General features: G+C 38.4%; 1 protein-coding gene across 1 annotated transcript in view; it reads right to left on the bottom strand.

Annotated features, from left to right (window-relative positions):
* LOC130169280 (uncharacterized) overlaps positions 1 to 25,400 on the bottom strand; it is a 38,718-nt gene continuing 13,318 nt past the window's right edge. Inside the window, exons 12-27 of the mRNA XM_056375860.1 lie at positions 25,328 to 25,384; positions 25,179 to 25,238; positions 23,134 to 24,321; positions 21,345 to 23,002; positions 17,998 to 18,646; positions 17,862 to 17,902; positions 17,705 to 17,746; positions 12,501 to 12,600; positions 12,076 to 12,135; positions 8,360 to 8,419; positions 6,970 to 8,010; positions 5,318 to 5,950; positions 5,155 to 5,211; positions 5,006 to 5,065; positions 2,975 to 4,147; positions 1 to 2,837 (exon numbers count right to left, since the gene is read on the bottom strand). Of these exons, the coding sequence (XP_056231835.1) occupies positions 724 to 2,837; positions 2,975 to 4,147; positions 5,006 to 5,065; positions 5,155 to 5,211; positions 5,318 to 5,950; positions 6,970 to 8,010; positions 8,360 to 8,419; positions 12,076 to 12,135; positions 12,501 to 12,600; positions 17,705 to 17,746; positions 17,862 to 17,902; positions 17,998 to 18,646; positions 21,345 to 23,002; positions 23,134 to 24,321; positions 25,179 to 25,238; positions 25,328 to 25,384 (8,993 nt within the window). The 3' untranslated portion in view covers positions 1 to 723. The remainder of the gene's footprint in view (positions 2,838 to 2,974; positions 4,148 to 5,005; positions 5,066 to 5,154; positions 5,212 to 5,317; positions 5,951 to 6,969; positions 8,011 to 8,359; positions 8,420 to 12,075; positions 12,136 to 12,500; positions 12,601 to 17,704; positions 17,747 to 17,861; positions 17,903 to 17,997; positions 18,647 to 21,344; positions 23,003 to 23,133; positions 24,322 to 25,178; positions 25,239 to 25,327; positions 25,385 to 25,400) is intronic.

Raw genomic sequence — 25,400 nt, 5'->3', positions numbered from 1 at the left:
CAGTTTTAGAGGTTTATTAAAATAATACAGTTCCAACTGAGCAATCTTTACACAAGAAGAACAAAAAAGAAATCAAGGTGACAGATATTGTTTCATGATTATGGACACATCTGATTCTATACACATACAAATACAAATACATACCCTGGCCATGAGCATTGAATATTCAAAGATGTCCAGTGAGTAAGATTCATAACCTTACAGCAGGAAAATGATCAAATGAAATGACATTAAAAATTATGAACATACAAAAAAAAGAACAAATCCCCCACCAGCTGAAACAACCAACACCATGCAAATAAAAAATACAATCCAGACTGCAGTTAAAAAGCTGGGAGACAATAATACATCTCACCAAACTGAAGAAGTTTTATATCCTATAGAATTAATTATTATAGAACAAAAAAGAACTCAAATCATGTGATTTACTGAGATTATCAAGTTTTTCAAACATGTAGACTCCAACATTTTGTATCTCTGACCATTAAACATTAGGTACCATTCTTATCTATACGCAATCAGTTTTGTTAGAGTACCCCTTAACTCCATTGTTTTTGTATGTAACATTTACTTAACAAGTACACACCTGGATATAGATATATATATATGTACCTGCTGAATGTGTAGGAACATTAAAAAACAAACCACAAAACAACCAACATTATGTAAATGAAAAATACAATCCAGACTGCAGTTGAAACAGTTGGGAAATAATAACAAATCTCACATTAATGAACACCATCCCTTCTCCTCCTGAGTCAAAAGAAGTTTTTCTTTCAGGTCATTCATTTCTTTCTTATAGTTTTTCTCCTTTTCATCTATTTCTTTCAGACAGCATCCATCTTGGGTCTTGAGATGCTCAATGAATCTAGTGATCTCTTCATTATGTTTCTTCTCCAACTCACCAACATCTTCTTTCTGTTCTTTGTTACTATCACTTAAAACTTTATGTTTTAATTCATTAATTTCTTTCTCATGTCGTTCCTGTAATTCATCCATCTGTTTCTTCCGAATTTCTTCCTGCTGGGTCACAAGTTTTTGTTTCAGCTCCTTCATTTCTTGTTGATGTCTGGACGACAAGACAGCCTTTTTTTTACTCTGATCTTTTTTGCTTTGGGTTGAGACCTCCTTCTCCAAATCTTCAATTTCTTGTTTGTGATTTTGTTCTAATTCTTCAGTTTCCTGCTTTTGTTTCCTCTCTTCTTGTTTTTTAAGATAATTTCCAAGATCAGTCATCTCTTCTTTGTGTGTTTCCTGCAATTTCGTCCTTTCATCCTTATATTCTTTCTTTTGGGTCAGAAGCAGCAGGACCAAGTCAGTCAATTCTCCTTTGTGTTTGTCCTGCAGTTTGTCCAGCTGCTGGATTTCTTGTTTCAGATGTGTTTCTTTGTGTTCTGAGAGATCCTTTAAGCTGTCATATTCTTCCTGTTTCTCCTTCATGTTGTTATCATGCTGTTTCTTCAGATCCATCACTTTCTTCACATGTTCCTCTATCAGAGCTGCAAAGTCCTTCTCCTTCTTTTCTTTGAACTCATTGAACTCTTCAGCTTGTTTTCTGGCCTCCGCTTCATAATTTTTCTTCATTTCCTCCATTTTTTCCTCATATTTTTCCTCTAATTCTTTTCTCTCCTTCTCTTCTTGTTCTTGTCTGATTCGAACTTCTTCTTTCCTCTCATTTTCATATTTTTCTCTTTGCTGTTCATATTCTTCTTGGAGCTTTTTATGTTTTTCTTCCTCCTTGTGTCGTTGTTCGTTTTCCTGGTTTCGTTTTTCCCACCACTCTTTTCGTTCTTTCTCCCAGGCTTCTCTTTTTTCATTCAACTCTTTTCTACTTTGCTCCAGTTTTTTGTCAATGGTTTCTTTTTCCTGTGATTCAGTCTTGATTTTTTTCTCCATAGCTTCCAGTTTTTGTTCCCACTCCTGTCGCTGAATATCATCTTGCTTTTTCCACTTTCTCTCTTCTTCTTCTCTCTCTTCCTGTTCTTTCTTTCTCTCTTCACGCTCCTTCTTTATGTTTTCCTCCATTTCTTTAAGTTGTTTGTCTTTCAGTTTTCTCTCATGTTCCATTTCTGCTCTCTGTTCATCCATTCTTCTTTTCATGTCTTCCTTTTCTTCCTCATGTTTTCTTTCTAGTTCCTCCCTCTCTCTCTTCATCTCTTCTTCCTTCTCCTTCAGGATCTTCTCCATTTCTTTCTGTATCGCTGCTTCAGCCTCTTGCAGCATCTCATTAGTGTAGCAGCTGCCTCCATTTTCCTTCAGCATGGTGTCGATCTTGTTTATCAGCTCACTGACTTGTGTACGATTGTGTTCATCATAGTTATTAAACACATGGTATCTTCCTCCACAGTCAGAGATCAGCTTCTTAAAGGATTCATCACATTTTTTTCCAATGTACTCATCAATGGACCGCTTCTCGCGCTTAAGCGTATCTCCTCTTGTGAAAAGAATGATGATGAATTTCTCAGAATTCTTCCCAAAGACTTCCTTGATGAGTTTCAGTGTCTCCTTCTCCTCTGGTGTGAGTCGTCCGATCTGTAACACCAACAGGAAGACATGTGGTCCTGGAGCCAGAAGACTGATGCACTTCACCATCTCCTCATTCACCTGTTCATGGGACAAGGTCGTGTCAAACAGACCAGGAGTGTCGACCACAACAACAGGACGACCGTCCACTTCACTCTGTGCTTTCTGACAACATCTAGTGACTGATGTTTGACCAGATTCAGCTTCAAACTCTTCTCTTCCCAGAATGGTGTTTCCTGTAGAGCTCTTTCCACTTCCAGTCTTTCCTATCAGCACGATCCTGAGACACTCTGGACTCTGAGTCTCTTCATCACCTGTGAAATAAGAAAACATGAAGTTACCTTAAATGAAAAGTTCTTCCAGTATAGACTTTAATGTTGGATGAATGATTAATGACAGAGAAAAAAAGATTTATTATTATTCATATTTTAAAAGAATTTATTGTACTTACAACTGCCCTTGTTTTTTGTTGTCTGATCCATAAGCTCAGAGTTTAGTGACTGAAGTTGTCTGATCTTTTCTATTTGTGCATAAGCAAATGTTTCTGTTGTGTAGCAGCATGGTTTGTTGATGTGTCTCATCTTGTCCACAGCCTCCAACAGCTCAGAGATCTGCTGTTTGTCCCTGACGTTGACAACAACAGATCTTCCTCCACAGCTCTGAAGCAGCTCCTGGATGTCTCTGCTCTTTCTTATAAAGTCAACAACAGCTGGAGCTGCAGGATCTGACTCCACAGTGAACAGAATCATGGTGAAGTCATTGACTGCAGAGCTGAATGAGTTCTGGATGGTCTCTAACTCTCCCTTGTCGTCATCAGTGAGGGGACCCACAGGTAGGACCAGGATGAAGGCATGGACGCCCTCAGGATCACAGAGGGAGATACACCTGAGTGATTCCTTCATCACTTCCTCCTGAGGTTTTCCATACAAGGCAGGAAGCTGCACCAGGGAAACCTGACGTCCTCTCACCTCTCCCTGATGTTTAACACACTCTGATGAGCTGGAGACTGAATGAAGCTCTGTCTGACCTAAAATGGCCTCGGCTGCTGAAGTCTTCCCTGCTCCTCTCCTCCCACACAGAACCAGGTTTAAAGCTGGTTTCATGTGTTCAGGCTCTTCAGAGAAGGTGAGGAAGGTTTCTTTGTTTTCACGCACAATGTTCTCAATCTTCTGCATCAACAGTTGGTGTTTATCTTCAAACATGTTGTAGAGTCTTCCTCCACAGTCTTGAAGCAGCTGATTGACAGTGTGTTGTGTTCCTCTCTTCTTCCCTGTCATGACGACCATCGAGTGTTTAAAAGCATCTGGACCAAACAGACTCAGGATGAACTTCAGTGTTCGTCTGTTCTCCTCAGTGAAATCAGAAGGTTTCACTAACAGCAGCAGAACATTTGGTCCAGGAGAACAAAGAGTCTCACACTTCTTCACCTCTTCTCTCACTGCTTCCACAAACAGACTGAACATGTCTGGAGCTTTCACCACTGTTAATGGTCTTCCTCTCCACTCTCCACTGATGACCTCACGTTGTTTTTGGAGACGAGAACTCAGATTCTTTAGGATGATGTCACACAGCTTTGACTTTTTGTCGTCACTTTTTCCCACCAGAACAATCCTGAGTCCAGACACTGAAAGAAAACAGAGAAGAAATGTCACAAGTTGGAGTTGGTGTCAACAGGTGAGTGAACCTGAGTTCAGATACTAGGAAACTGCAGGTAGTTTGATGAAAACGAATCTGTCCACTGTCCATGACCTACACATCACAGTGAAGAGGCCTGTCAATGAAGACAGCTCAACAACATCCAGAGCCTCTCTCCACTCAGGGAGAGTTTCCCCTCTGAACCTTTAACTACCTCAATGATCTGTCCCAGGAAAATGACTCAGGCTTCCTCCTCAAGTTCTCCAAACTTCAGAGTATGTGTCTGCTGAGTTCAGGAGTTGCTCACATTGGATTCATCTGTGAAACTGATTATAAGACTAGATGCTGATTCTCTACTGAACTGAAGAACATGGTTCTGAACTTGCATAGCTGTATGTGGTGACATGTATATTTCTTATGTGCATCATAAACACTCTGCACTGTAATTGGTGCAGATTCATTGTTATTCATGTTTTACTGTCTTACACATTAGGACCTAAAATGACACTCACATGTCAGTTTATTAGGAACACCTAGCTAAAACAGATGCAGTGTAATCCAACAATCCTGCAATACTCATTTTGGAAGATGTAATTTGAATTATATTAAGATATACTGACAGGTGTTTCTGTAATGTTGTCTACCCCATTCATATCATTGAGTGTAGGCAAAATAACAAAAGTACATTTTGTATTAGATCTAATTAGTTTAACTAGGTTTACCTATTAAACTGGGACCTGAGTGAATGTCTCAGTCATGTTTTATAATTTTGTAGGAAGTTGATTAAAATTGGACAAAGTGAGGATTTGAAACTGAAACTTTTGCCTGATATTATTAATTCACTTACACTGATGGCTTGTGCTTTGGACTGATGAAGGAGTCTGTGATGTAGACCAAGATTTCACAACTGTTAAAAAATAAAATCAATATTAATCACAGTAAATGAACTTTCTCCTAGATCTCTAACTGATGATAATCATTTGGAAGTGTACTTACAGTTGGGGAAGTAGTTTCTTGGTGAATACAGTGAACCTGACATGGAATATCCTGGACCTATAACAATAAAACATAATTAACTGAAAACACCTTTAACTCAATATTCAAAGCTGATAATTGATGAGTCGTATTGATGAAATATAAAGATTGTTCCTGCACTTACCTGGAGCTTTAGCAGGATCCAGCTTGACACTGACTCCTTCTCCTTGATGACCCCTCCATGAGACTGATGATGCATCTTTGAAAACATCACAGCTCACATGATCTCCATTGTTCCCCTTCACCACCAGATCCAGATGTGTTAACAGCTGTTGATGTTCAAGGCTCTTGAGCCACAACAACCTGGATTTACATTTTCTGATAAAGTCTCCTAACGGTGGATGTTGCATATAGTTTTCAATGGAACCTGAACTCCTCCCTCTGGGTGTTGATATCAGAACCAGTGAATGATCAAATGATTGATCACTGAAGAGTTTCAGGACTCTGCAGAGCCTCAGTTTCTGTTCCTCAGTGAAGTCTTCAGGCTTTAGAACCAGCAGGAACACATGAGGTCCAGGATCAGAGAGACTCACACAGTTTTCTATAATCTCAGTCAGTTTGTGTTCAGAGATGTTGTAATGAAGCAGATCTGGGGTGTTGATGAGAACTATGTGTTTCTCCTTCAGCTGTCCACTGAATCTCTGACAGCGGTGTGGTTCTTCCTCAGTGTCGAACACAGTCACTCCCAGTATGAAGTTCACCACTGAACTCCTCCCAGACCAGCTGTTCCCCAGCAGAACAACCCTCAGCTCAGACACTGAAATGAAAATTAGTTCAATCATTTAAACACAAACTTTGTACTAAAATCAACTTTGAGGCAGTAAATTGTTTGTAAATTAAATTCATTATTGTATCAACTGATTAGTTACAATCAGATTAATTACAAAAGCCAATTTCTCTGATGACATTGCCTTGAAACCCCCCCCCCCATTGATCCAACAGCCAACACCAAGTTTGATGTTACCGTGTCCAAAAGACACAAGTAAACTTTTAGTTTTTACACAGCCTTTGTCTTCTATTTAATTTGTGAAGGGATCGAGGGAAACTTAATGGCTCTGAATTTAGTTGAGTATTTTCAACATAGCTTCTTCTCTCCTGTTGACTTTTTGAATATTATGACCGGAGACTCCACTGAACCATATAGTAAATGTTCCTTGATTGTTCAGATTGATTGTTTGTCTCTTTCAGTTTAACTCACAGTCAGGGCTGCTGCTGATTAAACCTCAATCTCCTACATATATTTAAGACTGATAAGTAATATTCTGCAAAATTTCACAACAAAAGCAGTTTTGGTCATAAACTATAAACTCAAGTAAACTTGAGATCTGTTTCTTAATTTAAACCTGACTGGTCTGGACAAGTTCCAGCTTCCTGATTACCAGTGGTGAATGCAACACGCATAATGAATCACAAGCGTTGCTGACCTTGTTGTCTTTGCTAGCAGCTGTTGTGCAGTTAAATTCTGCAGGTTTGTAGTGTTGTCTTCAACTAACCAACTGCAGAGTAGACATTCAGACACATTCATTTCTGATTCAAAGCTAAAACACTCAACTGATCAGAGATCACTCTAGTTTTAAAATGAACATGTATTAGTGTGGACGTATCTTTGAGACGTAGGTTTGAGAAAAGCTAGCTGACTTCCAGAGCCATTAAGTTCTTTACACAGCAGGAACAATACAAATAAACAGCAGATAGGACTTCAACACACCACCAACTCAGAAATACATCACACAAGTGTTAGAAACAACATCAGCATAAGAAAAGAATATGTCTTACGATGGCACTCCTCTCTGAGTCTTGTTTTCTCTTCCTCCTGGTTTAGGTTCTGCATTCGTTCCCACATGTCCTTTCTTTCTTTATCCCAGACCTCTCGATCTCTCTTCATCTCTTCTACAACTCTTCTACTCTGCTCCAGATTCCTCTCAGCAGTTTCCTTTTGCTCTCTTTCTGACTGAACTGAAGCTTCCAGTTTTCCTCTCCATTCCTGTTGTAGAGTTTCTTCTTGTTTTTTCCATCTCTTTTCATCTTCATCTCGTTCTTTCTTTCTCTCCTCACAGTCCTTGTTGATGCGTTCGTCTTTCTCCTTCAGCTGTTTTGCTCTTAGTTCTTTCTCCTGTTCAATTTCTCTTCTCAGTGTTTTCAATTCTTCCTCATGTTTTCTCTTCATCTCCTTCATCTCTTCTTCCTTCTCTTTCCTCATCCTCTCCACTTGTATTTTTGTGGATTCCTCTGTGTCATCAAACATCTCAGCAGTGAAGCAGCTGCCACCATTTTGCGTCACCATGGTTTCGATCTTGGTCAGCAGCTCCTGGACTTGTGTGCGGTTTGTTTCATCTTTGTTATTAAAGACCTGATATCTTCCTCCACAGTCGTTTATTAGTTGTTTGACAAAGACGTCACAATCTTTAAGGTAACTCTCAAATGACTGATCTTTCAGTTCATCTCCTCTGGTGAATATAATGATGATGAAATCTCCAGACTTTCTCCCAAAATATTTCTTGATCAGTTTCACAGACTCTTTCTCCTCCGGTGTAAAACTCCCGATCTGCAGAACCAGCAGGAACACATGAGGTCCAGGATCAGAGAGTTTCACACAGTTTCTCACATGTTCTGTCAGTTTGTGGTCAGAGATGTTGGGATGAAGCAGATCTGGGGTGTTGATGAGAACTATGTGTTTCTCCTTCAATGGTCCTCTGACTCTCAGACAGCAGTCTGCTTCTTCCTCAGTGTTGAAAACAGTCTTTCTCAGTATGAGGTTCCCCACTGAACTCCTCTCAGACCAGCTGTTCCCCAGCAGAACAACCCTCAGCTCAGACACTGAAATGAAAACACTGAATTAGAAATCTTTGTGTAGACTTCATCCTAATTGCACAGGGGTCAAATGTAAATAATTACTCATTAACTCAAGTACACATGCTTGTACTTTACTTGACTAAGTTCTTGAAGAAAATATTGTACTTTTTACTTTTTCCTTCTGTAACATGACAATCTGTCTCTGCTGTTGTCTGCAGTTAAATCTTAAAACTTGGAAATTCAACACTGATCTTTCAAATAGTCATGTAAATAAAATAAAACATAACTTCAAAACCAACCAACTACAAATACTTTAATTCTAGAAGTTAAAAATACAGAAGAGTAATTCTGACTCAGACTCAGTTTAACTCACTGTGAGGAGGCAGATGTGGACAGCTGCTGCTGCGCTTCACTGGTTGCAGATCATCTGTCACTGTAAAGATACACAACATTGAGTCATTCACATTTAATCTTTAATTAACATGAAGCTTTTTCTGAAAGGACGTATTACTGTTGATTTAAAAAAAAAAAATTATAACATGAGACGTCTCACATTTGAATATTTCAGATACTTTGAAGCACGTCCAGAACTGACTATACAAGGTGTCAGATTCAGTCACGTATCTAATAGAGCCTGGACCAAGAAACGCACTGCTTTATTTTGAATCCAACTAAATGGTGGTTTTGGAAGAGAAAATATCCAATAAAATAGACACATATTGCACATTTCAAGTCTGTTTCACATTTCAAGTGTAACCAACTAGTTCTCCTGATGCCTCTTGATAATGAGGATGATGTGAGGAACACCTCAGGTACAAAAGTCTGAGAAAATGAATTCCTTCTTAAATTTAAGTAAAATTAAATTCATAGTTCACAGATCTTAAAATAGGAAAAAAGACCGTAGAAATAGAAAGTGTATGAAACAACATTTGGTTGTAACTGTAAACTGCTGGAAAACACATTTCAATCAAAATATCAACTGCAGTATGAAACCAGTCTAAGACTCAGCTCAGCTAACTGAGCTTCCTCTGCATATTTTGTTCTGCTCAGTTATTGTTCCATATAGTTCATCACCTTCTGTGTAGAAACCAATATAAATTATTATTATAAGTTAATATGTTACATAGAGACTTTGCATATATTTAGATTTTTACATACAAATCTATAGGAGATATAAATTATGATGCTTTGTTATAAATTAATCTACAACAGTAACTCGGTTACTAACAGAAATATTATTTATCTAAATTAACAAACTATTTTGACGCATCCACAGACATGAGAATTTGCTGCTTTTCTTTTTTAATTATTTAAAAACGTTAAATGTGTTTTTAATATTTGTTGGAATATTGTTTGGACAAAACAAGCATTAGAAGAAGTCACGTTGAACTGAATGACTGGTTTTGATTACAAAAAAAAAAACTCACTTAATTGAAAAATAATTATCATTTATTTACGATAAACACGAGAAGCTTGTGCTACAGAAAATGGACCAGACTCAGTGAATAGCTCCCTAAGCTTAACATGTCCTATGATAACTTGATTTAACTATACAGACTAATGAGCAGTGATAACTAACATGTCTTTGGGGTCATCAGGTGGGAACCTCCTTTCACCAGTGTTTCGTCTAGTTGGTCCCACGACACCTCCAGGAGGCTAGACAGTGATCACTGGCGTCCCAGAGTCACTCCCCTAATGCCAGCCATCACTGCTCCTCACACCACGACTATTTTCTTTATCTTGCCTATGCTACCACAAACAACACCATCATCAACTCTGACAAAACACACTAACAGATTAAGCAGATTCAGCAAACAAACTCCCCTAAACAATTGGAGAAAGTGGCGGCCATTTTGAATGAGGGAGGTAGAGTCAAGGAGAGATGCCTTTTGAGCTAAACTCTCCCCCGCCGGGTTAGGCTGTGCTCTACCCCCCCCCCTACTCCCCCACTCTCCAAGACATCAAACAAACAAACAAACAATCAATCAAACTCACCTAAACAGCCAAAGACACACTACAAACCAATTCAATACAAGCAAACAATACAGGCCACCTCACCTGGACTAACCGCATGGTCTCAAAGAGGCTCACACAGGCCACACCCCCACTTAAAAACACTTCCTCTTCCTGGATTTCTTCCTTGCTTCTCCTAAGAATCTGTCTATCCTAAGTGCTCCCCCTGCTGGGCCCCCAGCTACCATTACTTCTTCTCATCCAAATCCACTGACTGGATCTTGCTGCCTCATCTGACATGTCCTTTACTATTTTCCTCACACTCTGTCCACTTGCTCCTAACTCCCTCACCAAAGAGACAACAGACCTTGCTACAAATCCTCTACATCCTACTTCCACTGGACAAATCCTAACTTTCCATCCTCGCTGCTCTGCTTCTGCCCCTAACTCTGCATACCTGAGCTTTTTCCTTTCATATGCTTCTTCAACTAAGGCCTCCCACGGAACAGTCAGCTCTATGAAATATACTTTCATTCTACTCCTAGACCACAAGACTATATCAGGCTTTAGCTTTGTACTGGCTATTTCCTGGGGAACAACAAGCTTTCCTCCTAAATCTACCTGCATTTCCCAATCACAAGCACCTTCTAAGCTGCCTTGCCTTCTTGTTGTCTTACCAACTTTCTCTCCCTCTTGAACAAATTTGATTGCAACTTTCTTTGTTTTAGGCCCTCCTAAATTTGCCTGCCTCCGTAACTCTTCAATTCCTGCAGCTAAGCTTTTTAGAACCTGGTTATGTCGCCACGTATACCTGCCTTGCGACAGACTAACCTTACACCCTGACAGAATGTGCTTTAAAGTTGCAGTACCTAAACACAATGAACATAGTGGGTCTCCATTTACCCAGAGTTTTAGGTTCTGGGGAGTTGGCAGTACATCATAAGTTGCCCCTATCAAGAATCTAATACTACTTTCCTCCATGCTCCAGAGTTCTTTCCAGCTAAGCATTTTCTTGTCTACACCTTCCCAATTCACCCACTGTCCCTGCTTAGCCTGGGCCACTGCCTTAGCACCCCTTAATAATTCCTCCTGTCTACGAACCTGCTCCACGACTAGCTTTCTCTTCTCCTTGGGACCTGCTCTACTCCACACCGGTTTGCCTGGGCCAAGCCTCCCCGGCCTATTTGGACATTACCCACAATCTCTGTATGCCTAAGCGTTGCTTCTGCCTCCTGCACTGCGATTCTTGGGTTCCACTTTCTCCCCTTGATTGGGTTTGGAACCACCTTACTAACTACCACATCTTTACTCCCAGATAACAGGAGCTCTGTCCTAACCTTGGTACATTTAAACTCCTCCACTAGACTAGTTACTGGGAGCTGAAGTATGCCTTTCCCATACAGTGCCACTGTGCTTAAACATCTAGGAACACCTAGCCACTTCCTAATGTAAAAGCTAACTAATCTTTCCATTTTTTCTGCAGCAGATATTGGAATCTCATAAACAGACAGTGGCCACATCAGCCTGGGAAATAACCCAAACTGCAGACACCACAGTTTCAACTTTCCTGGAAGCCCTGATTTATCTATTCTATCCAGTCCCTCAGCAACATCCTTCCGAAACTGCACTACCTGTTCTCCCTCATTCAAGTCTCCCTTGTACCACCTACCTAGACTCTTTACTGATTTTTCCCTAATTATTGGAATTTCCTCTTCATCTATTACAAACTTCCTATCCAATCCTCCACTTTAAGTTTTTATTAAGTCTCTCAAGTATTCTTTTCATACATGGCACCGTTGTAGTTATCAACGTCATGTCATCCATGTAGGCCCTAATTGGTATAAGGCGCATCCCATCCTGCCGCCTCTCTCCACCTACAACCCACTTAGAAGCTCTAATGATCAGATTAATCCAAAACAAAAATAATCCTTAATTGCCTTATTCAAAAACATTCTCCATCACTTACATAAATAATAAAACTGGATTATAAGCAATATTTAGAAACCTGTGGATTCACCAGTGAGCTGTGAGATATTCCAATAAAATAAACTAATTAAGTTGAGTTTGTACCCACCACCTGCACACACTGTAATTCTAGAGGTTGAGAATAAAATATTTTGACTCAGTTTAACTCACTGTAAGGAGGCAGATGTGGACAGCTGCTGCTGCGCTTCACTGGTTGCAGATCATCTGTCACTGTAAAGATGCAAAACATTGAATTCACATGTAATCTTTAATTAACATGAAGCTTTTAATTAAGCATGAAGCGGCTCTGGCAGAGGCATAAAAGTGAAGAACTTTTGACCATTAGTTTAATACTGTATTACTATTAATTGTTATCATCTCGTCTTTGATCTTTGATCTTTTTGTTTTTATCAAAGAAAGTCACCAAACAAAGGGAACCGGCTCTACACAACCTGCAACTATTGATTAAAAGACTGGGTTAAGAGTCTGGGTGTCATCCTTGACAGCACACTATCCTTTCAATCCCACATCAGTAACATTACCCGGTCTGCCTACTTCCACCTACGAAACATTAATCGCCTCCGCCCCTCCCTTACCCCCCACACTGCCGCCATCTTTGTCCACAGCCTCGTCACTTCCCGTCTGGATTACTGTAACTCTCTCCTCTTCGGCCTCCCTCTTAAATCCCTCCATAAACTTCAGTTGGTCCAGAACTCAGCTGCCCGTATCATTACTCGTACCCCCTCCATCCACCACATCACTCCTGTCCTCCAACAGCTCCACTGGCTTCCGGTTCAGTTCCGTATTCATTTCAAAGTCCTTCTATTAACTTTTAAGGCCATCCACAACCTCGCCCCCCCATATCTGTCTGACCTCCATGTTCCCACTCCCTCCCGCTCCCTCAGATCCTCTTCCTCCACACACCTGTCTGTCCTCTCCGCCCGTCTCACCACCATGGGGAGTAGAGCATTCAGCCGCTCTGCTCCCCGTCTCTGGAACCTACTACCACCCCAACTCAGAAATATCGATTCATTCCCCCATTTCAAATCCCAACTCAAAACACATCTGTTTAAAACTGCCTTTTCCATCTGATGCCAATTGCTCTGTCACTTTTGTATTGTTTTTATTTTTTTTATATTTCATTTTTATTGTTGTTAATTAATTAATTAATTCTTAATGTGTTTTAAAATCAATTTGTGTAACTGTGTACGGTGTCCTTGAGTGCCAAGAAAGGCGTCTTTAAATAAAATGTATTATTATTATTATTATTATTAAAAGAAACTTCAATTTAGGAATGACTCAGCATAAAAATGACTTCTGCTGTCTAATCCATCAGTAAACAGGTCAGCAGGAATGTTGCAGAGATGAACATGCAGTTCTGGAGACCAAATTACTTTTAGTGCAGGAATAAGACAGAGGATATACTGTAGTTCTTTTATGGTGTTATCCTGAGTATTTAAGTCTGACTGGACTCACCTGATCCTGCTGTCGCCATGACGTCGCTCTGCTGGAAACGTCAGAGACTAAATCAGCTGAAAACCAACTGCTGGGTTTAAGAACCTGAAGAGGGAAAAGTTCAACTGTTGTCATTTCAGACATTTTAGAGTCGACTGACTGAAATCATATCACACTCTCAACACAGAGCAAAAGACTGGAACATATCTCTTTAATAATAACAATCCTTCATTTAACAGGTAGTTTCATCAACATTGTTAGCTCTTTTCACGAGACTGTCGACGGATAAACATTTACATTTAAAGAGGACAGACAGGAAAGTCAAACAGATACTCTGGTTAGACACTAACACAGGCAGAAATGTTTGTCGACTATTTCCGGTCTGAACAAGAGGCTCGTTGCCTCATACTGTGGCAGTAACATCTTGAAGCTGTTTGTTGCTCAGTTGATGAAGTTACTGTAATAAAAACAAGCTCAGTGGAAGAGAATCAAGTTGATTCAGTTTCAACATTAAAACATCAGACACCTCTAACTTCTTAAGTCAAACAATAATCAGTAAATTAAGTTTTTCTCATTTTATAGCGTCATTTTATTTCCGCCTTTCCGTCTTCCTCATTTCCAGCCTCTTCCTTCACCTCGACTTTACATTCAGTTTAATAAGCTGTCAGTCATTTAATCTCATGTACAAGTATTTCTGCCTCAGTTTAAAGTGAGAGTGAGTAAAAAGCTGTTTACTGCTCAGTTACAGAAGTTGATCTGAACACAAAATCCTCCTTCGCGCCTCTGACAGACTCTCACCTGCCAGTGATTGATTATCAGTTTGTGACGAAATCCTCTGCTTTAAATCGGCTTAATCAATTCTCCCATCAGTTCGAATCTCCGACAGACGCATTTTGCAGCTTTATTCCTTCTCTTCTATTTACGGAGATTTGTTCCTTTCCTTCATGGCTGAATTACTTGCTGCTGTCAGTCCGGCTTTGAAAGTGAAAGTAAATCAGAGAAAAAACTGCGTCACGACAAGGTGACTGGAAAAACAGGAACATTTTTATTTTAATTAGGTTTTTAGTAACATGATTTTTATCTCTAAAACTCTAAAAATCTTTTCTATATTCTTTATGCCTTATTTTCTTTCAACATTTCGATTCATTTCCTCTTATGCGCAGTTTAATTGACGTATTTAGATTTGACATTTGCAGTAATATCAGTTTCTGTGTGGAAGAGAAAGCAAGAGTCAGTTAAGATTAAATTCATTTTATTTCACTGTTATTAAAGAATGATTAATGACTGCTCTGGAAAAACGGGGCACTATTTACATGCTGTGAATCTGGTACCAGTAAAACAGACTGGTTCCTACTGGTACTTAAATCTAGGTAGTGGAAGAAAAACTGACTTTGAAAGAAGAAAGGATAAGTAAGTTATATACTATAATAAGTATTTTTATAAATACTGCCCACTCCGTCCTTCAGCGTCTCCTGTGCAGAAGAAAACCTGTGAGTCTGTTTGACTTCAGCCTTTAACAACAGTCCACACTGAACTACAAGGAAACACTTTATTCATGTTATAATAGTAAAGAATAAATAATAAACCAGCAAAGATTCATCTAAATTATGTCTTAATGTGACGTTCACAGTTATACAGCATCCATTCAAAACAACAAAGCATTCACGGTCTGTAATGTCAGATTTATCTCATGAGCAGTTTGAATGATTTCCAGGTTTAATTTTTGATATATGCTGCAATATTTGTTCTGTAGCTTCGAACAAGCTGAATAATATCAAGATTTTTTTTTTTACTTTTCACACAAACATGTTCTAATATTGGAATAAAAAAGGCTCTGGTCTGTTTCTTATGTCTGAAAATAATGAGACAACCATTTAGGAAAAAATAAAATAAAACAAACAAAAAAGGCAATTATTCCCGACGACACTACAGAAGAAAATGTTGTATTAAGATTCTTTACACACTGAAAAGGAGTTGTCTGAAACGGCAACACATTGCTACTGTATTACAATACTCCACCTTTTATAAAGCCTGGTTTATCACTACATACACAAGCCTGACATATACAGTATATCACTCTACACTTGGATTAACCCCAAGGATATATCAGCAAGAACAGTTTATTTAACTGATATCCACTAATCACTGATATATCTGTATTGGTCTTTTTGCAAAATGGAAAGTTTGTTTTTACTGCTGTATTAGATGAGAATTTTTTTTTTTTTTACTATATTTACAGTTTTGACCAAATAATTACTTGACAAGTTATTTCTACATGCAGATATTTAGTAAATAAAATATAAACAAAGGTACCGATAATTACTCACGGAAGCAAACCTTCATCCTCAATGCCCAGTTACTCGTTATTTATGTGCTTAAACCGTCCTCCATGTTTTCAAATGTGGTTTTAGTTAAATTAACCCACAGTTAGTTATTTGCTAACAGAGCCTGAACCATCAGTACTGTTGCTATGGTTACCTGCAGGTTAATATACCTTGAGCACTTTGAAAATGTTCTTAGAGAAACTCACAGAAAGTCCAAATTAAAGTACATTGCATTTGCTTTTTCTGGTCCAGCGTTTATGTCTGTTCTACTGCTGTGACTCTTTCTTGTACACATGATGTAAATCCATCCAGTAGTTGAGATATTTCAGTTTGTAGCATAGTGGAGGACAGAACGTCACGGCCGTCCCCAAAGTTGCTGCTACCACGGCAACAAAATAAAATACCTCATAAAATGGGACATGTATTTGGTTTGTCGAATTCTTTCAGGAATATTATTTGTTTCTGCAGCTTCTTTTTCCTTCAGATTCTCCACTCTTTAGTTCTCTTCAGAGACAAAAAGACTAATTTTGGGGTCATAACAAACCAAGTTGTTTTCTGACAACTGCCACAAAATGTAAATATGTCTAATAAAAAGCTTGAACTGGCACTTTTAAGTTTTACTGTGCACAGGTTTTGTTAGCCTGTTTCAGCTGGAGTTATAACACGTATGTTTTCCACATTAAAATGTCTTAGCATAACTAGACCTGTTATATTTTTTAGAGTTGTGTGCTTCCCAAATGTTTCCATCAATTCTCAAACCTAGAGAAATCTGTGATTGTGATCATTTTATTCAGTCACCTTTCAATGAGGTCATATCCTCTATGCTCATACTTCTCCAGTGTTGTGTTTGTTTGCCAGACGCTCAAAATTGACTTTAAAACTTCCAGTTTTAAGTCACATTTTTAAGATACACTTTTGACACCTTGGTTGTTTAGAACTACATATTTTAACCGATGAAAGGTTTTAGTCATTGGTCGTCAGGATCTTAAGTTATCAGAGAACAAAGCTGAGGAAATGTTAGCCCGCTCAGCTCCCAGCCGCCATGTCCTGTGTCGGTGAAACACTGATTTTTAAAATGAGACCAGACGTTGCATTTGACTGTAGTCTGTCATTTTGACAGGTGGTTTTGTATTTGTCATAATCTATTATTTCCCATCATTTTAATTAAAATTTTTAATGATAATGACACATATACTTTTTAATTGCATTCAATTTTATTCATTTATGAGGGACTAACATGTCAAACTGCTTTATTTGGAGAGGAGACCTGGTCTTTTGTTATTGTATTCTATAAGGACCATACTGTGCATAAACTCAATCATAAAAATATCAGAATACTTTATTGATCCCAGGGGGAATTTAGGTTTGGTTGTATACATACTAACATCTGAGAACAAACGCTGCTTTATTCAGTGGTTCTGACCACACCAGGTGAACTACGGCACACAATGGCCAACTTGTTAGCTTGATGTGCCAAAGCGCTATATATAAATCCAACTGATGTAGTTGGATAGCTTTTAGTGATTTTTTGTACAATATCGTGGCTGTACTATAATGTCTTAAACAGGCCATTATCCCGCCCCTCTCCGGTGACCAGGCTTACGCTATTCAAGTCCCCGGACAATGGAACTTGACCTAAGTTTTCTTTGTATTAATCTTATTCATATTTATTTGATCTTATTTTATTTTAACTTCCTCTATGCGCATGCTCTTTTGGCCTCACCTGGTTTCATTTATTTTTGTAACATTGCCCAGAAAAAGTGCTATATGAATACATGTTGTGTTATCATTATTATTACCTCAGTACTATTAGCATTATTATCCCATACTGACATATATTGCAATGTGGCAAATATATGCAAATCACATGAAACAATCAACCAGTTGTGTTTGACCTCAGCTGTGTTCAACACAAATGTTTAGCGTGAGCCCTGAACCTTGAGGAACCATGTTTAAAATGTTTACTTATGGCACATTATAGACTGGATATAACAGTCTTTACTTACGTAGGTTCAGTGTGCATTCCACTGGTGATGGGTTCTGTGATGTGTTTGGTTTAAGCCCTACGACAGAAAAAATACCAGTTACTGTACAATATATAAAATTCATCTCATAGAACTTTGTGAACAGAACATGATAATGATTATGATAATGATTAACTGTAATCAATTCACTTACAGCTGGTAAGATTTTTGTAGCTTCCATTAAAGATATCCACCCTTCAAAAAGATAACACCATCAAGTGAGATAAGTTTCAGTTAATTTTCTGACTTAATCGAGGCTCATTTGTATTTATCACACATTTACCACTTACCAGGTTTAACAGGGTCCAAATCAGCAGATCTTTCCAGATTGTTCAGGCTTTCATGATCAAGAGGTAAATCAGACTTTGTGAGCTGAAATAAATCACAGATCACATGATCTCCGTCGTTTTCTTTCACAATTTGGCTGAAGCGTGTTAAGAGCTCGTCAAGTTCAAGGTTCTTCTGCCACAAAAACCTGTTTTTACATTTTCTGATCATGTCTTTTAAGGGTGGATGCTGCATGTATTGTTCCATGAAACCTGACCTCTCCTCTGCTGGTGTTGATATCAGAACCAGTGAATGATCAAATGATTGATCACTGAAGAGTTTCAGGACTCTGCAGAGCTTCAGTTTCTGTTCCTCAGTGAAGTCTTCAGGCTGCAGAACCAGCAGGAACACATGAGGTCCAGGATCAGAGAGACTCGCACAGTTCTCTACATATTTTCTTAGTTTGTCTTCAGAGATGTTGGGAAGTGGCAGATCTTGGGTGTTGATGAGAACTATTTCTTTCTCCTCCAAAAATCCACTGGCTCTGAGACTACTGTGTTGTTCTTCATTTGTGACCTCAGTCTTTCCTAGTATTAAGTTCCACACCAAACTCCTCTCGGAGCAGCTGTTTCCCAGCACAACAACCCTCAGCTCCGACACTGAAATGAAAACTATACATCAGGGGGCGTCGTGTAGCGTAGTGGTCTAAGCAGGCGCCCCATGTGTAGAGGCTACAGTCCTCGCTGCAGTCGGCCCCGGTTCGAATCCCGCATCGGACGGCCTTTCACTGCATGTCATTCCCCCTCTCTCTGCCTCCCCGTTTCCTGTCACTCTCCACTGTGCTGTCCATTAAAGGCATAAAAGCCCAAAAAAATATACTTTAAAAAAAGAAAACAATACATCAGGTAACCACCTAACGTAGTCCAAGGCAATACACTCATCGACTTATTATCAGAAAATAATTCATTTTCTTTAAAGCTGGAGTGCAGGACCTTTACATATAATTAAACATCCACTACATTCAAGCCGTTTGCTGAACCAGTTCACATACTGCTGATTGAGTCTATTAGCGGAATGTAAAACTCTCTGTACTCCACAGTATATTTAGTTTCAAATCTCCGGAGTCTGTCTATCCTAAGTGCTCCCCCTGCTGGGCCCCCAGCTACCATTACTCCTTCTCATCCAGATCCACTGACTGGATCTTGCTGCCTCATCTGACATATCCTTTACTATTTTCCTCACACTCTGTCCACTTGCTCCTAACTCCCTCACCAAAGAGACAACAGACCTTGCTACAAATCCTCTACATCCTACTTCCACTGGACAAATCCTAACTTTCCATCCTCGCTGCTCTGCTTCTGCCCCTAACTCTACATACCTAAGCTTTTTCCTTTCATATGTTGTATGTTAATTTAAGATCATCATATATTATTATACTCTATATTATTTATTTATAGTCATATTTGTCAAATGTTTATGATTTATATTTGGCTTTATTCTTATCCAATAATTGGTTGATCTTTTTATTTTTGTGTATTAATATCTATTGTGTCAGAGTGAGCATGTTGCTGTCTCCCACAGTCTCCCAGGAATATGTGCAATCCTACAATCCTTAGTATTAAAATAAATTTCAGATTTCTTTTTTTTTTTGCCAAAAAATCTTTACCATGTATCAAAATCCAGTCTCATCCAAAACAATGTACAATATATGTTGAATCAGCTGTCCTTGTAGCACTATGGTAATGATTGTAATTTTAAAACATTAAAATGTTTGACAAATTCTTGATTTGAATGTGAATTGTTAAGGTTGAATCTCTTTGTATGATGAATCCTGAACAAATGATAAAAATGACAATTTATTCATGAAGCCCTTTTTAACCCTTTAATTTCAGAAAATTTGTTTACATTTACATTAAATTACAGGATTCAATACTTTGTTTAATCAATGAGGAAACAATTGTTAGGACTGAGGGATTGTTTAAATGCAGATAAAATATTAAAAATCACAAGAGTAAACAAATAAATGTACACTACAAACCAAAAGATCTGATGATTGGAGAATTATGAATAGAATGCAAACAAACATTATATTTCAACATTTTTTGCTGAATACTTAAAAAGCATTATTGATTGGATAACCATGATAAAAAGAAAAAAACTGCATGTTTCAGACTGAGTGATGATTCCCTGAAGTAAATAATAATACATGTAGTATAAAATTTAAAAGCAGCCCAGTAATTGATAATTAACATTTTTAAAAATCTATGATGTGGTTAGTTCAATGGTCACGAATTCATTAAAATGTCAAAATAGAAAAATTAGTAAGTCCCAGAAATGCTTAGAAATGTTCTAAGCATTTCTGCGTCTTGTTAATTAACTTTTTCATTATTTTATCATTATTATTATTTCACATTATTAGGGGAAAAAAAGTCTCATCATTTATGTGGTCTCAGGCCTGTTGACTTAGTGAAGCATTTCCATCTAATTTCCATTTTCTCATATTTATCTCATATTTGGAGTAATATTTTATCAAACTTTCTGTAGTGATCAAGTCAAAAACCTTGTGGCCTACTTGGATCTCTTTTCTCTCTCTTTTTTTTTTTTTTTCAATCATTTTAAAATATCTATTCAAAGACTTCCCACTGTCAATTGTTCACTTTCTAGTCTGCCCCCCTGTTCATTTTTGTTAGCACCTTTTTCTTTAAATCAGCACAGTTTACTTACATTACAGTAACAGTACTGTAAAACAAAATCTAAAGTTAAGTTACAAAACGTTCAATAAAACAAAATTGTGTGACCAAAGAACTATTGAGGAATATTGAAGAAAATGTCAACCCCCTCCAAAACCTCTATCTAGTTACAACATTTCATCCCTAAACACATATTCACTTTCTAGCATCACATCAAGTGTGAGAATGTTGATCTACTCAAGTGCAGACACTTGAGATATGTGTACATAAGTTCATGAGGACACTGTAATATATGCACTATTTTTATGTAGCTGAATATAAGCATGTATAAAAGCTGGTCTGTTTTAAGAGAAATTATTTTGATTAAACTTGAGTGTAGGTATATTAAATACTGAAAGAGGAAAAAAAAAACTTTGAACAATCACAGTTTGTTTTCATTCTGGCAAACTGGTAACCCGCTTATCATACTGAACTCTATCTCTACATGCCTACTAGTTAATAATGTATTTACTTTTGTAATGTACTTCAGGGGGTGCTGTGCTAAATCAATTTTTTTCTGTTGTTAGTATAAATCATTAAACTGTTTGATTGACTGTGATTAAGTGTCTGTGTGTTCAAGGCCTCAGTGCTGATTAAATGATGTTGAGCTTGTAACATCATAATGAATCATTTTGTCATCATAAGATGGTGCATTTCTTTTTGTAATTCTTCTTCAGATCATTTATTTCTTGTTGTTGCTTTTTCTTCAAGTCCTCCAGTTCTCTGAGTTGTTTTTCTTGGTCCTTCATTTCATCTTTTACTTTTGTTTTTTCATTCATTTCATCTTGAACTAATTTTTCTTTTCGTTCAATTTCTTCTTTCAGTTCCTTTTCTTTGTGACTGGAGAGATTGTGTAACAGATTGTACTCTTTGCTGTGTGTCTCCTCTGTCTCTTGTATTTCTTTCTCATGTTGATGCTTCAGAGTCTTGAGTTCTTCATCATGTTTTTCCATCAGAGCTTCAAAGTCTTTCATGTATTTCTGTCTGAACTCATTGAATTCTTCAGCTTGTTTTCTGGCCTCTTCTTCATATTTCTTCCTCATTTCCTCCAGTTTTTTCTTATAGTTTTCCTCGAATTCTTTTCTCTCCTTCTCTTCTTGTTCTCTTCTGATTCGATCTTCTTCTTTTCTTTTCTTTTCATATTTTTCTTTTTCCACTTCATATTCTTCTTGGAGCTTTTGAATTTTAGTTTTCTCCTTCTGTCGGCTTTTCTTGGCGTCACGATTTCGTTTGTCCCACCAGTCAGTTCTTTCCCTCTCCCAGTTCTCTCTTTCTTTTCTCATTTCTTCTCTACTCTGCACCAACTCTTTATCAATTGTTTCTTTTTCTTTGGATTCTGATTTTATTTTTTTCTCCAAAGCTTCAAGTTTTTCCTTCCACTCCTGTCTTTGGATTTCTTCCTGCTCTTTCTTCTTCCTGTCCTCCTCTTCTCTCTTCTCCTTTTCTTTGTTTCTCTGTTCACGCTCCTTCTGTATGTTTTTCTCTTTTTCCTTGAGTTGTTTATCTCTCTGTTTTCTCTCCTGTTCAATCTCTGTTCTTTGTTCTTCCATTCTACATTTCATTTTTTGCATCTCTTCCTCATGTTTTCTTTCTAGTTCCTCCCTCTCTCTCTTCATCTCTTCTTCCTTCTCCTTCAGGATCTTCTCCACTTCTTTCTGTATCGCTGCTTCAGCCTCTTGCAGCATCTCATTAGTGTAGCAGCTGCCTCCATTTTCCTTCAGCATGGTGTCGATCTTGTTTATCAGCTCACTGACTTGTCTGTGGTTTTGTTTTTCACGGTTATTAAACACATGGTATCTTCCTCCACAGTCAGAGATCAGCTTCTTAAAGGAATCATCACATTTCTCTTTAATGTAATCTTCAATGGACACCTCATCTTCATGCAGTGAGTCACCACCAGTTAAAAGAATGATGGTGAACTTTTCAGAATTCTTCCCGAAGCCTTTCTTGATTAAATTTAATGTCTCCTTCTCCTCTGGTGTGAATCTGCCGATCTGTAACACCAACAGGAAGACATGTGGTCCTGGAGCCAGAAGACTGATGCACTTCACCATCTCCTCATTAACTTCTTCATGAGTCAAGGTCGTGTCAAACAGACCAGGAGTGTCGAGCACAACAACAGGACGACCGTCCACTTCTCTCTGTGCTTTCTGACAAAACTTAGTGACTGATGTTTGACTTGGTTCAGCTTTAAACTCTTTTCTTCCCAGAATGGTGTTTCCTGTAGAGCTCTTTCCATTTCCAGTCTTTCCTATCAGCACGATCCTGAGACGCTCTGGACTCTGAGTCTCTTCATCACCTGTGAAATGAGAAGACATTAAGTTTTCTTTGTTCAAGTATAAACGTAACGTGAATGAATGGTTTATGACAGATTTTTTTTTTAAATTATTGATTATTATTCATATTTTAAGAAAAATGTATTGTACTTACAATTTCCTTGTTTTTTTGTTTTCAGATTAATAAGCTCAGAGTTTAGTGACTGAAGGCTTTGCTCTTGTTTAATGATCTTTTCTATTTGAGCATAAGCAAATGTCTCAGTTGTGTAGCAGCATGTTGTGTCCTCATTGTGTCTCATCTTGTCCACAGTCTCCAACATCTCAGAGATCTGCTGTTTGTCCTTGATGTTGACAACAACAGATCTTCCTCCACAGCTCTGAAGCAGCTCCTGGATGTCTCTGCTCTTTCTTATAAAGTCAACAACAGCTGGAGCTGCAGGATCTGACTCCACAGTGAACAGAATCATGGTGAAGTCATTGACTGGAGAGCTGAATGAGTTCTGGATGGTCTTTAACTCTCCCTTGTCGTCATCAGTGAGGGGACCCACAGGTAGGACCAGGATGAAGGCATGGACGCCCTCAGGATCACAGAGGGAGATACACCTGAGTGATTCCTTCATCACTTCCTCCTGAGGTTTTCCATACAAGGCAGGAAGCTGCACCAGGGAAACCTGACGTCCTCTCACCTCTCCCTGATGTTTAACACACTCTGATGAGCTGGAGACTGAATGAAGCTCTGTCTGACCTAAAATGGCCTCGGCTGCTGAAGTCTTCCCTGCTCCTCTCCTCCCACACAGAACCAGGTTTAAAGCTGGTTTCATGTGTTCAGGCTCTTCAGAGAAGGTGAGGAAGGTTTCTTTGTTTTCACGCACAATGTTCTCAATCTTCTGCATCAACAGTTGGTGTTTATCTTCAAACATGTTGTAGAGTCTTCCTCCACAGTCTTGAAGCAGCTTGTTGACAGTGTGTTGTGTTCCTCTCTTCTTCTCTGTCATGACGACCATCGAGTGTTTAAAAGCATCTGGACCAAACAGACTCAGGATGAACTTCAGTGTTCGTCTGTTCTCCTCAGTGAAATCAGAAGGTTTCACTAACAGCAGCAGAACATTTGGTCCAGGAGAACAAAGAGTCTCACACTTCTTCACCTCTTCTATCACTGCTTCCTCAGACAGACTGAACATGTCTGGAGCTTTCACCACTGTTAATGGTTTTCCTCTCCACTCTCCACTGATGACCTCACGTTGTTTTTGGAGACGAGAACTCTGATTCTTTAGGATGATGTCACACAGCTTTGACTTTCTGTCGTCACTTTTTCCCACCAGAACAATCCTGAGTTCAGACACTGAAAGAAAACAGAGAAGAAATGTCACAAGTTGGAGTTGGTGTCAACAGGTGAGTGAACCTGAGTTCAGATACTAAGAAACTGCAGGTAGTTTGATGAAAACGAATCTGTCCACTGTCCATGACCTCCACATCACACTGAAGAGGCATGTCAATGAAGACAGCTCAACAACATCCAGAGCCTCTCTCCACTCAGGGAGAGTTTCCCCTCTGTCCTTTAACTACCTCAATGATCTGTCCCAGGAAAATGACTCAGGCTTCCTCCTCAAGTTCTCCAAACTTCAGAGTATGTGTCTGCTGAGTTCAGGAGTTGCTCACATTGGACTCATTTGTGAAACTGATTATAAGACTAGATGCTGATTCTCTACTGAACTGAAGAACATGGTTCTGAACTTGCATAGCTGTATGTGGTGACATGTATATTTCTTATGTGCATCATAAACACTCTGCACTGTAATTGGTGCAGATTTATTGTTATTCATGTTTTACTGTCTTACACATTAGGACCTAAAATGACACTCACATGTCAGTTTATTAGGAACACCTAGCTAAAACAGATGCAGTGTAATCCAACAATCCTGCAATACTCATTTTGGAAGATGTAATTTGAATTATATTAAGATATACTGACAGGTGTTTCTGTAATGTTGTCTACACATTTATATCATTGAGTGTAGGCAAAATAACAAAAGTACATTTTGTATTAGATCTAATTAGTTTAACTAGGTTTACCTATTAAACTGGGACCTGAGTGAATATCTCAGTCATGTTTTATAATTTTGTTGGAAGTTGATTAAAATTGGACAAAGTGAGGAGTTGGAACTGAAACTTTTGTCTGATAATTATTTATTCACTTACACTGGTGGCTTGTGCTTTGGACTGATGAAGGAGTCTGTGATGTAGACCAAGATTTCATCACTGTTAAAAAATAAAATCAATATTAATCTCAGTAAATCAACTTTCTCCTAGATCTCTAACTGATGATAATCATTTGGAAGTGTACTTACAGCTGGGGAAATAGTTTCCTGTTGAATACAGTGAACCTGACATGGAATATCCTGGACCTATAACAATAAAACA

This window comes from Seriola aureovittata, chromosome 5, assembly GCF_021018895.1.
Source record: "Seriola aureovittata isolate HTS-2021-v1 ecotype China chromosome 5, ASM2101889v1, whole genome shotgun sequence".
Lineage (NCBI taxonomy): Eukaryota > Metazoa > Chordata > Actinopteri > Carangiformes > Carangidae > Seriola > Seriola aureovittata.
This window is presented reverse-complemented; position numbering and strand designations above follow the sequence as displayed.